This window comes from Anopheles bellator, chromosome 2 (assembly GCF_943735745.2).
Source record: "Anopheles bellator chromosome 2, idAnoBellAS_SP24_06.2, whole genome shotgun sequence".
In the NCBI taxonomy this organism is placed as follows: Eukaryota; Metazoa; Arthropoda; class Insecta; order Diptera; family Culicidae; genus Anopheles; species Anopheles bellator.
Window position 1 is genome coordinate 50,008,573 of NC_071286.1, and position 13,307 is coordinate 50,021,879.

The window sequence follows — 13,307 nt, forward strand, 5'->3', positions numbered from 1 at the left end:
TGGACCCTCCCTTCAGTGGAGGATGTCATGCATTGTCATGGTCCAACACTTTAAGGGATGGCGACCGTTGTACGAAAGGAGTAAAGCTAGATGCCATGGTTCTGGAGAGATTGCTCCCACGTCCCCTCTCGCTTATTGTTATATGTAACTATCGATAGATAAATCCGTCCTTCTCAAACCTATGCAGCGGTAAGAGGTGGGACTTATCATCATCATCATCATCATTTTAACCTGCTAGGAAAACAAACAAAACACCATAAGAAACTCATTGTAAGAAGCCATTCACCGCAAAATCCAAGATATATCGAAGCATTAGAGTTGTACTAGTGAAAGTCATACAAAGCATCAAAGTCTTGTTTCTTATTAGAATAATAGGACTCATCATGTAAATTCTGGAACTAATTAACTTACATTTCTTATACACATCTTGGAACCAGGAACAGTTTGGATACAATGTTCATGAAGCAAATCACTCTGGACCACTGATTCAATTGATCTATAGCAAATAACAGAATGATTTATTCAAATGAAAAACCACTTAATTTAAAGTTTATGGAACAGCTATTTGGGTCTGAGAATCGAATGCCTGGTTATCAATAGCCAAATGGACAAATCGGCGAGTCGTGAGGTGCCGTTCTTTGGCCTACATCCTACACACCTGAAGGCTCTAATTCTACGTCCTTCAAGAAAGCATCAAAAGGTTCATCGTATCTTATCATCAACCTTTATTTTCATCATACCATTATTTGCTCTGTAAGGTTTCAGCACACCTCAGAACAAAGGTTGTGTCCCTGATAACTGCTTCCGCATACCGCTTCATGTCCTTCCTTCAGCTGGGCCATTCGTACAGTAGTACCTAATTCTTGTCCCTGTCTCATCTGGTATCTTCGGTAAATAATTCGCTTCTTTGCACCGTTGCGCTGTTCAAAGTTGTGATAAAATGGAGTAGAGACAAGGGCAAAATCTTGTAGTTGTGGAGGATTGCCAATCACCATTGTTACCAAACATGCGACTTGACATGTTTCCCTGCGACATGTTGTGAATTCGAGAGCCGCCAGTCCAGTTGAAGGAATAGAACATGTTTTATCGTACGCTGGTAGTGCAACTTTGATGAGCTGTATTTGCGTTTAGTATTCGAACAGTGCCAGCACCCAGTCTGTATATTATGTACATAAACTCCCGTAAGAAGGTACACTTACGAAGTACTATTTGAAATGAAACTTGATTATTTTAGATACGCTGTATGTAGAATTGTGTTTTGTTCAGTGCGTTATGTTTAGCATGTACGAGTCAACATGTAGCATTATACAGTTTTAGTTTATTCAATTTATAGATTGTTTGAAAGCTACCAACAATCAGATTTACGGGGCAGCAGATTCGAGTGATACTGCGTCACTCGCAAAAGATTAAGAAGAATCGCAAAAGAATCGCACTCACTCGCAAAAGAATCGCAAAGATTACGGAGAACAATCTCATGTTTTGCCACAGGAAGAGGGGCAATAATGATGCTTTTCAAATTATTTGCATCCCTGTTTCTGTTGCTGGCGATGTAAGGGTAGTTTCTTTCAAAATACGTATGGAATATTTATCCTTCTGCATGTGGAATATTTATCCTGCTCTCAAGTGTATTGAAATGAGTTCGATTTGGGGATTTAGACAATTTTAAGCATCCCTCACAGCGATGTCATTTTTATACTTGTACCTTCCAGGAACCGTCTGCATAACGGTGGGGCTAAGGAGTCAGGCTAAGGATTAGATGTCACTAAATCTTGAAACTGAAGCCGTAATGCGGTGATATTTGTCTGGAGGTTTCTACTTTCGACATACGTATAGTCACTTCTGTTGTTTTACTGTAGCTGTTTCTAAAGGTTAATCCCATCGTCACCTGGGGTTCCGAAATCCTTCTCCATTACTTTAACAAATTTTTCTATTTTTGCATTCTATTGCATTTCTATTTTGTCAACGCACGCATACCCATTCTTGGCGTAGGGTTTAACCTGTATTTGTTTTGCGAAAACGCAAGTAGATCTTTCAACTTGTCACCATCAAATCAATAATGACAAGTTTTGCAAAAAGCAGCGAAAGACCAAAGGATGTTTACCAGGGATACTGCATGAAGTTTCTTCGCAGAAGGTTTAGGCCAAAATGTTCCCTACCTATTGTGGCATGCACTGGTTAGGCGACTAAAGAATTCAAAACAACAGGGCCATAGTTTTGGGGAATGTCGAATATGTTTTTAAAAATATTTATTTTCTTGTTGGGGGAACGTGTGATCAGAGGAAGCAAGAGCGCCCGAAGGATAAGGACGAAGCCAGAAATTCGATTTTCACCAAACGCGAAAGTAGATGTTAGTCAAATGTTCCAACTAATTTCCAACTAAATACTTTTTTCAAAACCTTATGGACGTTACCGATATGTTGTAAAAGTCTGTGCTTTGGGCGTTGAATATGTTTCCCATAAACTATTCGTCGTTTTGCTGTACAAATGTTTGAAACAAAATGAAAAACAAGTACGTCAAAAGAGCTGTTTCTGCTCACCCTAATGTTCGACCATATACTCCCCCTAATGTCTGAAGGGGCCACAGAATGGCTTACACAGGGGGCCACGCATACTCGCTTGGTCTTAAAATGTAAAACGAACCCCACGCGAAAAGGGTGGAAGCTAGTGCCCTAGAATACAGTATTCTATCAACATTCCTATAGCTGGAAAACGAATCCAGGATTTAATGAAATTTGGTAACACTGGCTGATGATGCCCACCTGACAAAATCTGATGCTCCACTCTACACTCTACTCCACCCGGTAGAGTGATTTTATAAATGGTACTTACGAATCGGTTTGTAAGAGGAAAATGGCTAGGCAGACCTGGTTTTTTTGCAGATGTCTATCTCTTATTGGCCCTCGAATTAGATGTCTCTTGGAAAAGATGTTTGTTTCTACAACAAAATATGCACAGAACATTGCACTTAAAACTGACAGCAATCGGTATACTGCATAGTGGTAACGAAAGCGAGGGGTTTCCACGGCTTTGGGAAAGTTTACTCGGAAAGTAGAGTAAATTCGTCAAATGAACGCCAGGCCACTCATGCTCCTGCAAATCGATACTTTTGAGAAATGTAATCGGAACTGTAGCTTTAGACGTGCCGCGTTGGATAACGTTCAAGTCTGTTTGCAGCGGACTTTTCAAGGTAACAGTGGCCATAAAGATTTTCGGCCCAGAACATGCGCACTGTCGCAGGTGCCCAAAACAACTCTTCGTTGTCGGACTATTTCGCCATGGATGGTAGTAAGATTGGGGGAGAACGGACGTTTCCGGCTGTCCTCAGTTGGTCTTAGCCAACCGCAGGGTAAGTTGCGGTCTACAGTCGGTCTTCGAAGAAACTGTAACCGTGCATGATAGTTGACGAGGATGTCTTCAGTGAAAATAATGCGTAAAACTATTGATTGGGTTTATGCAACATCGAAGTTTGGTGCTCATTCCTGATGCGATCTGTTGGGCACTTAATTCTTTGAGAGGTTTTTTTGCCAAACATTTACTTCCGTTGATATAGTAGTTGAGAATTACTATAGGTAGTAATCGATAGTACGTAGTAATCGATTAAGTTATAGTAATAATCGATTAAAGAGCAGACTCCATGGAACACTCTATTTTTTATATGTGAACTGCTGAGTGGTTCGAGGGTCAATCCTTTAAACCCAAATCGAATTAGATGTTTGGAAACTAATATTTTGTAATCAGAACATGGTTATTATAAATCAATATTTCGTGTTGTATTAAGTATGTAGGTTCTCAGCATGCTGCATTTTTTGGTTCGTGATAATTTTGTGGCGTGGCCGTTGGCAAACAGTATTCCATTGGTAAATCACTTTGTGAGAGATTAACATTGTATCTGCTGCAGGCCAAGACTCAGCGGTTGTAATTGCCGAACAGAAGGAGTGCAACAAATAAATACTGAGCGAAATATTGACATGACATTAAAAGGACGAGCAGACGGGTTTAGTTTCCAACGTTTTTTCCTTTTTGTTCGCCTTCCATACTAATTCTACTTAAGCAACATCAAATATTCTCATTGCTGTTCAATGTATCTCGTTCATCAGTTGTCGCTCATCAGAATCGTGTGAAACCAAACGGTACATCAGCCAAGAAACAGCACAGCATATGAGAAATTTTGCTTAGCATATGGATTGCTTAACAATTCCAATTTGGCGATTCAAATTACAAACGGAAATCATTGTAACACATGAAAACAACGCTAATAGAATGTGGTAAAACATACCTTCCGTGAGAGTTATGTTTTCCGGCGTTAGATGGAAGCCATACAAAACTGCTTCGTGGTTTATCCACGACTGGTGAATATGATCCTTGCCCAAACAGCGACCATGAATTCTCAGTTCGTGATTTTTTAAACGGCTTCACCACAACAATCTCTTACCCACTTCCCAATGTTTGCAACAAGATGGCTGAAAAGCGCAGATGCTTTGTACAGCAGCCGAAAAACGTATCGCATTGTTTTATTGCTCATTGTTGCTACTCGTGACACCGAAACCCGAGAACCAACGTGAGAACAATCAACGTGTAATTCGCAGGCTGCTTTGCCATCTACCATGGGCGCAACATTAGGGACGAAGACTTACTCATGAGGTTATGAAACACATTGGAGCAAATGTTTACCATCCCTGAAGAAATATTTACCAATAAAAATTGTGATTCGGTTTAACATTTTCAATAGAGGTTTGCTTGCTTACTGTAACCAATGGAATTAAAGAAACAAACACCAAAAGTGTTGAGAAATGATTTCTTTTTTACTATTGCTTACTAACGTCCAAATTCTGTAGTTGGTATCAACCAACCACCATAGTTTTCCTTGTTTCCAAACCCGTTTAGAGTAATTACTTATCCGAAATACACTAAACTAGCAGATGCGGTTGGTATGGTGATGTAGAACAGGGATGTTATAAAATCATGTAAGTCTGATGTTCTAATTGGATAGGTGCCAGAATGCATGAAGCACTTATTTTGTTCCGAAAGGACGTCATTTGGTGTTTTTGTAATCTTAGAATAATGAACTTTTTTGTATTTAGGCAATTGATAGTCAAGAGGGGAAGAAATCCATAATAAAGAACGACAAACATGCACATCGCGAGCACGTGCCAACAAAATTATCGCGCCTTGGCCGGTAACGTACGTCTCAGATAGAGACCACTCGCATCATTGCCTGTAAAATAGAGCATTTCCGTTCAGCGTCTAATGGTTGTTGGCCTAGCATCATTATGTTTTTTTTTATTTCAAATGACCCTGCGGCGTTCGCTACTATACATCACACATGACAGTTACGTTCAACGTACATATGGACGATCGTAGCCCATTTATGTTGCTCAATTATACACAATTTTATGCACGTTCACGGCTAATTTCAGTTTCGGAAGAAGTCATTTTTGTGGAAGTGTTATTCCCTGTCAGCAGTGTCACAGGAAATAACACATCCGAATAACAACGTGATTACGTAACTAGATAGATGGATTACGGAGGAACGTTGATGATGTGTTTCGATTTTTATCATCGACTGAGTTTGCCAATCAATGACGGTTCTCACATCAAATTAACAATGATTTTTTTGCTTTTACTTTCTCGAGAGGTGTATGGAAAAGGCTTCTATGTGCCAACGTAACTGTCTCCATCATATCAAACATGATTTGAAACTAACATTTGCTCTTTTGGCCGAACCGATCATCGAGTGACGGAAATAAACAACTTGTTTGCACCCGAAATATGTTGGATAAAAATGTTTAAGAAAGAGTGAATGTAAGCTGTTTTTGTTTGAACGTGAGAAGTCCTCGTCGGAAAGTTAAGAAACTTTCCAGACGGTTCCTTACTGAGATGATTGTCTATTTCGTACCACAGTCTTTTAGTAGTACAAATGTTTTAAGTAAGGAGGGAAGCCGTTGAAGATGAGAAGGTCTTCGGGCGGCCTTCATAAATTACCGAAATAATTTTAAAAAACGGTTGTTCGATTATTAGAGATATTGTTTAACAAGTGTGTTTTAATTACGAATCCGTGAGACCCAAGGTATCGGAAAGAGATTCCTAACATCTAATATCAAGTATATTGTAATAAGCGCTCCCAGCTCTCCGGGGTTCGCAGTATCTCGCCCAGATTGTCTGGCGGCAGTGGGGCAGTGGGGCAGTGGGGCGAACACCATCCCCAGCAGTAGTTCCCCCCATTCTCGCTGGAATCGCGGTAGCAGTGGAACATAGCATGTTCCGCAGATTCCGCGACTCCAGGGCACCGAATGCAGTTAGGCGATCGCGTAAACCCCTTCCCGTGTAGTAACTCTCGGAAGAATCCGTGTCCCGAGAGCGCACTACATGCCATTGCAGTGCCGCCAAACGGCGTGGTATTGTTGTTGGGACAAACACGAGACATGAGATTTTTGTCTTCACTCGCTAACTATCTTTGATATTCTTAACTCGCATACCGCGTGCTGTCGAAAGCTTGTTTATTTTCTCTCTTGGTCGTGTCAACCCGTTGCCATCTGATTGACCGGCGGGTGCCGACGCCCTGAGCCACCCTCCTTCCTTCCAGGCTCGTGATTGGCAGGGACACCGTTCGCTGGGTTACTGGAAGCCACTGGTGTCGAATTGCTCTGACAATTTCCATTTAATTTCTACTTCTGATACATTTGTTGACCGACCAACCGTTGACGTTCTAATTAATTTGGGTAATTCTATTCAATTACGTGAGGAATTCAAATCGACGCAATCAACCGGTTTCTCAGGAACATCAACATGTTCTAAATTAGCATTGAATTCCAAATAAAAAAACATGGAAATGTTGGACGTTTTGCCAGTGCACTGCAAATGTCATTTGAACATCATAGTTTTGCCCTGAGAACCTGCAGTCCAACTAGCTAATGAGCATTCAACTGGCAGTCCTGCTCTAAATCTCACATGTCCGACCAGCAGCATTGCTTCGTCCTGAAAGGTCAGTCTTGACAAAGGTCTGCAGGTGGATGCTATTACTAATGGTACACAGACTTAAGAAATGAAAGGTGGCATACTGACTTCAAGGATGTATTTGAGAGAGTTTCACATTTTATTGTGACGTCGAAGGTAGTAGCCAAGTTGGGGATGTGCTCGTTACTCGTGAGTTGGTTCGACTGGTTCGAAGCACTTTGGGTCCAGATTTGTTTTTATTAAAATTGCGTGTGTGCGTACTGTCAGTAAGTGTTACTTTTATTCATTCGTTTCATCCTTTCATTAATACTGTCCACGAATTATCATCCAACCAATTCGGATGCTTTGGCGCGTTTAGGAAATCATACCATTTCGGCAACCAAAACACAGACTCGTCACTATAAATTTTAAACTTACTGAAGGAATACTGTGAATAATACTCGGGCAGAGAAAAAGATGAAGGCAACTAGGCCGCGAAGAGAACCGTGGGTGCAAAGCGAAGTTTCATCTTTATACAGGCGAGTCACGATCCATTTCCGTGCCTTCGAGAGTGAAGAATTAATTCCCACGAGGGCTTCCTCTCCGTTCACCGGAAGCGAATTGAAAGTAGTTCCAATAGGCGACACATAAATCACACAACACTGCAGACGCTTATACGGGGGGACAAGAATGAGCGCGTGATGGAGCGAGCCCTTCTCCGTGCTGCTGCAGACCGGCTGTTGAAGGCGGAAGCCAATGTTCCCGAGCAATTAGTAGTTTCCAGCAATGTGCTGTTCGATCTTAAAACATTTAAGAGTGTTACTTGTCATTTTTCTTAAGCTCTACCTAAGTTTTTGGACCAATACTATCCGCAGCATCGGTCCTTTCCAGCGCGATGTTGGACACCAGCCGCGCTGTCGGGATTAAATTTGGAAGTTGAATTGGTCAAATGCTGCAACACTTTTGCGATTCTGTTGAGTGACCGACGAAAGCCTATTAACAGTAATAGACAAATTTGGTCTTAAATAAATTTTATTTATTCATTTAATCATTTAATGCACTTTAATGAAGTTAATTATTATTTTATTTCTAATACAACTTAAGGAACACATTTGTCTATTCAATCATGAATCATTAATAGACGCAGAAATGAGCACACTTAAGGTACATGAATAATTTATTACTATAAATTAGATCAAAGAATGGGTTGCCGTGCAACCTACAATCGTGAACCGTCGAACAGTGTTCGTGTTACGGGGGTATCATCAGGGGTACGTTTTCGATTCGTTATTATTAGAAAACGTGTACGACCCTAAACTATATAATTAAAATAAACCTATGATGATTTATAGTAGCGCATCCAGTTATTTTTCGATCGACCGCACCACTTAAATAGCTTCTATCTCGCATTCGCAGCTGTTCCGGAAAAAATCACTGCAGTTTCATCTTCTCGCAAGATCATCCATTCGCCGTCGTTTGGAAGGAAGGAACTATACGCATCAAGTATATCTGCATGGACGGTGAGTCACAGTAGTTCACGTTCAAGTGCTATTTGTGTTGTGTTTTATTTCACTCTGATAATTATACAATATGATTAAGAGAAAACAGTGTAAATATCCAAATAGTAAGACACATCAGCAACAGTTGCATTTGAGCATTAACCGAGATGAAGACTGTAACAACAAATAAAGCCGATGAGCGTGATCGCGGTAAACATAAAATTACAGCACTGGGGAATTAACCGTCGCACCCTTAACCAGGAAAGCAGATTCCAATTTAGATTCTTACCCACCTGGTCTGGGGCTGGTGATATTACCTATATTTGCGTGATGTGCTAAATTTTTAATGAAAACAGTGCACCACAAGATCCCTGACTTTTCATTGCAAAACAATGGAGAACAGAAGTTAGCATAAAATGTAATATTTGAATATAATTTCTTCTTCCGTTATGCCACTTCGGCAACGAAAACAAAATCAGCGCCTAGTATAGGGCCAGCGCCAACGCTGCAGAGAAGCTAAACAACTTCCACCAAACAACGTGAACGTGTGAGCTATTGCGCAACTTGCGTTGGGAAGGCCAAAGCTGCTAAGTAATTGGCTGACTATAGTAGGGATTCTTCGGCATGAATGACGGCTTTGCCCACCATAGACGTCAACTCTTCCGATGCCAGCGGCTCGATACGAATTCAAGACCAACAGGGTTCAAGGTGCAGAAAATTGTCCCGCAGCTGTTTATTTTTCCCATGCGCTGGCGGAGTTAAAGTTACTGCCACGCGACATCGTTTGATCCCCGCGCTAAAGATTAGCCGTGAAGATCAGTGAACTGGTAAACATAATAAATTCAATTCCAGAGGATCCACCGCCTAACAACAATGGAATATCCTGCGAAGACCGACACAATCTTCGATACGAGCTTTGATTGATCAATTGTAGTGTTTTCGATTTGGATTGGAGTATTCCTGGATTATTTTGCTCTTCATTTATCTCTAATTAACACCTCCGACCTAGATGCTTTCGATTAATGTAAGGGTTGTAAATTATTCCGACCATGCGGACACTGTTTGAAATAACACCACCAAGTTAGACCTAACATGTTCGATGCTGCAGGAAGCTGCGTTTGCCGGTTCGCTCTTCGCACCCTTCGGATCCGGAAACGATAGGGAACACTTTGTGCCGTTGGTCGATGTTACGTGTGCGCCTCCCTCAATAAAACTCACACCACTGTCTGCGTAGGTTGAGTCGTTAGGAAAGAGTCCCGGCAGCAGCATTGTGTTCCTGTTTTTTGAGAGCCGTCGAAGTAAAATAAATTTATTGATCATCTAATAAGCGTAACACATGGCGGGCATTATTACGGCTTTGGCTTCTACCATTCGGCGGTCGATATTCCATGACAATGCAGTCCGTATGATTATGTTGTAACTCGTATTCTCTGGGGGCATCGCGCAACCCACGACCAAGCACAACATAGAGCGAACCTTTTCGTTTTGATTTGTCTAATCCTTTTCTGTGTTGACTCGTTTAAGCAAATCCTGGGCTTAACACAGTTACATTACTCAAATCCATAACAATTTGGAATTGGTCCCATTCTCTAACCGGCCGGACGGACATGAATTGTGTTGGTTCGTTCGGTACCAGGCAAACATGGCACAATCATATTTTATTTCCGCGCTTTATTCATAAACCGCGTACAATGTTGGAACAGAGCCGAAAGCTTACTCTTTCGACGGAGAACGTATGAGGTTGGCAAAATACTGTCTATGTTTTAGGTGACAATGAAACGTAATCATGGAAACCAGATCCTGAGTAGGGCTTCGTCTGTGACCATGACCTCGAGAAGCTTTGGATGGGTGCTTTCTGCTATCATTGGTTGGTTCTGGCCTTATCGTGAACAGTTTGGGTGCGTTCCTTGAGATTGTGGAGTATTCGTGCAACACGCGTTAGTACCGACTTGATATTCTTGATTGACTTGATTTCTTTTAATTGTGTATAACTATCTATACATAAGCAAATCAAAATTGATTTAAAATAAAAACGAGTAAAAGACGATTGCTTGAGTTAACCACAGGAATCACGATTTTTCTGACCACATATTGGAATTGGAATGAAACAAAAGCAACGATATGCTGGATATATAGCAAAGTGTTCGAAACGGCATGACGCCGGGTGTCACGGTGAACATGTGCAACGTGTGTGGATGAGATTGTGGTGCATTGAGTTGCCCTAGCAATATTTCTTTTCGCACCACGTTCGAATTGGAATCCGATTTGTGTCCCTCGAATGGTTTGGCCGTACCCAGAGCTACGGAGTAGCGGTCCTGTTCTCCTTGATACAAAGGGTGTTGTATTGAGAGGGGATCCCTAAAATGCATCCTGTAGCACGCGTTCGACCTCCGACTGTTGGTACATACTTCGCAACGGAACCTTCGCACTTGCCTGGAGAAATTCACGCCATGTGAGCCGCCGAGTAAAATGTTACCGTGTCACCATAGTTTCACCAGCGCTGCGAGTCAGATGACAAATATTTGGTCGACAAATGTGTGTACGAGCACGAGTCCCTGGCGGTATCGGTCAACGGCAATGATCAGCGGGAAGGGACCCAAAGAAGCATCACTGAACCATGACGATGACGATTGGTTCGGTTCCGGTCTTACCCAGGTCTACCGAACCGGCAATGGTACGACAAGATTGATTATGCTTTCGATGACCTCCGAAAGTGGACCAGTGCACTGCAAAAAATGCTATATCTTGAAACTGTTTTGTTTTTTTTTTCATTTGCTGGCATTAGGAATGTTGTTTTATGGTATGGTTTCAGCTATACCTTTTAATTCCGATATCTTTTAAGCTCGCACGCTTAAAGTTTTGCCATTTGATGGAACTCTTTTTGTGCCTGTTTGTACGCCCCTGTTTGCGATTGTACCAGTCCCGAAAATGAGTCGTTTTCACCCGAACAACCCGGTGTCAGCCGGTCAAGCCACTACGAATGACGGTTACAAACGGTCATCTGGCCACCAGGCGGATCACACTAAGACTTCGATCGATCGATTGCAACTGGAACAGGCATTGAGATCGCCGTTGCTTGGATGGTTAACGGTTCCGACCCAGGGTTTGACAATTCAAGCGATAAATTGGTTAATTGAATAAAATTTATCACCCCATCAGAGAACGGCCATTTAGATTGTTTAGCCTCTACATCATTAGCACAACTCCCGTTGGAGACGTCTCAGTTACCATCCGGTGTACGTAGAATTTGAACATCGAAAATGACCTGGTATAGATTAACTGGCTGTCGCATCTCGTGCATAAAAACGCATACCAAAATTCTCTTACGACTGACTGGCGCAACAGGTAGCGTTTTACGTCAGCTGCGCTAACCACAACCGTTGTTTGGCTCGAGGAGTTCGAGCACGTCCTAGTTTTGGAAAATATAGCACACACTTCAGTTGTGTACCGCTTGCATAAGAATCCGTACTTGAAAGTGCAGTAACACTTTGAGCCCAAGATGGTTGCGTTGACTATGGAAACAGTGCCGTATCGGCGCTCATGTTTAGTTTGGCGAGGGACGCTACTCGTGACGGTTGAAGCATACGCTTACGTTAAACAACGCCAAGGATCGATCCCGAGTTCCATTTCATTGCAGAATCTCAGTATGATAAGCTATGTGCTCATGGCAAGCATTTATCTGACCATCGGTGCCCAGAATGCAGTTGAAGCCGTCGGTACCAGCTACCAGCTACCAGCGGCTACCAGCTGCTACAACACGACGACGGCTCCGGACTACCTTTGTCCTCCGAATCTGGCGTCGGTAAGGTTGTCCCACGAGACGTCCTGCACGCGGTACTACGTTTGCGAGAACGGCAAAGCCACGGAAATGTCTTGTGCCGGAACACCACGGCGATACTTCAATCCAATCACACAGTCCTGTGGCCGAAGCCCGAAGCCGTGCCAGGCCAACCTGAGGGTATTGATTCGTGCCGTCTCCGCCTGTTCCGCGGCGGACTGTTCCCGGGTGTTCGTACCATATCCGTCCTCCGGCGACGCGAGCGGCGTGTTGGTGTGCAATGAGGACGGCTCCGCATATTTGAGTCCTTGCCCGATCACCTGCTCCGGCCTACAGACAGCGTTTATCAACGGAAAGTGCCGCTTGCGGCTTCTGTTACGCGGCTGGCACAAATGGGAGCAACTGCTCCGCAACCCGGGGCAGTATCCCCCGAGATCAAACTTTTTCGTCCGCTCGGCAAGGACCCGTACGGGTATACGACCCTTGCCGACATCCGATGAGTTTGGGGCTTAGGCGAATTGCGGGCAGAATTGCAAAGGTGCGCCGCTTTTAGTTTCATGTGTAAGTTTCTCAAGGTTCAGTTTCACGCTTTTTTTAAATTTTGTTTCTTAACTTTTTTATTGGGACATTTTTCATAAAATCTGACTGACATAAAATACATTGCATCGGAAACGCGTTAAATAGATAGATTTGTTTGATTTTTGGTAAGAGCTTGGGCCGACGCTACGTTTGTTGGCCAATAAACCAACAAACACACGAGAACACGAGATCACTTTTTCTCAAAGCACACAAATCAGCAGTTTATATGAATTTAAATCTTTCGAACAAACAAATGCAATGCCGAAATTTTATGTAGCCTTTGATTCGGTCTTGGGATAGTCCTAAGGAGTGCGATAAAACAGCTGGAATTCTTTCCGTAGGGCGGTTGCTGGTAAAAACAACAAATCGCTGTTTTCAAACCGTAAATTCTGATGGATGTTTTCGCAATTCGCTAAACTGAGATACAACAACTCAGATTCACACACGTGTTTCTTGTTATCTGCATAAAGACCGGTCCACACGCTGCGATCTGCAATGCAATATCGCCTGAAGTGACA

General features: G+C 42.5%; 1 protein-coding gene across 1 annotated transcript in view; it reads left to right on the forward strand.

Moving 5' to 3' along the window:
• LOC131207658 (uncharacterized) overlaps positions 1–13,307 on the forward strand; it is a 33,033-nt gene that overhangs the window by 6,183 nt on the left and 13,543 nt on the right. The window contains exons 4-5 of the mRNA XM_058200281.1: positions 8,350–8,453; positions 11,957–12,390. Coding sequence (XP_058056264.1) covers positions 8,350–8,453; positions 11,957–12,390 — 538 coding nt within the window. The remainder of the gene's footprint in view (positions 1–8,349; positions 8,454–11,956; positions 12,391–13,307) is intronic.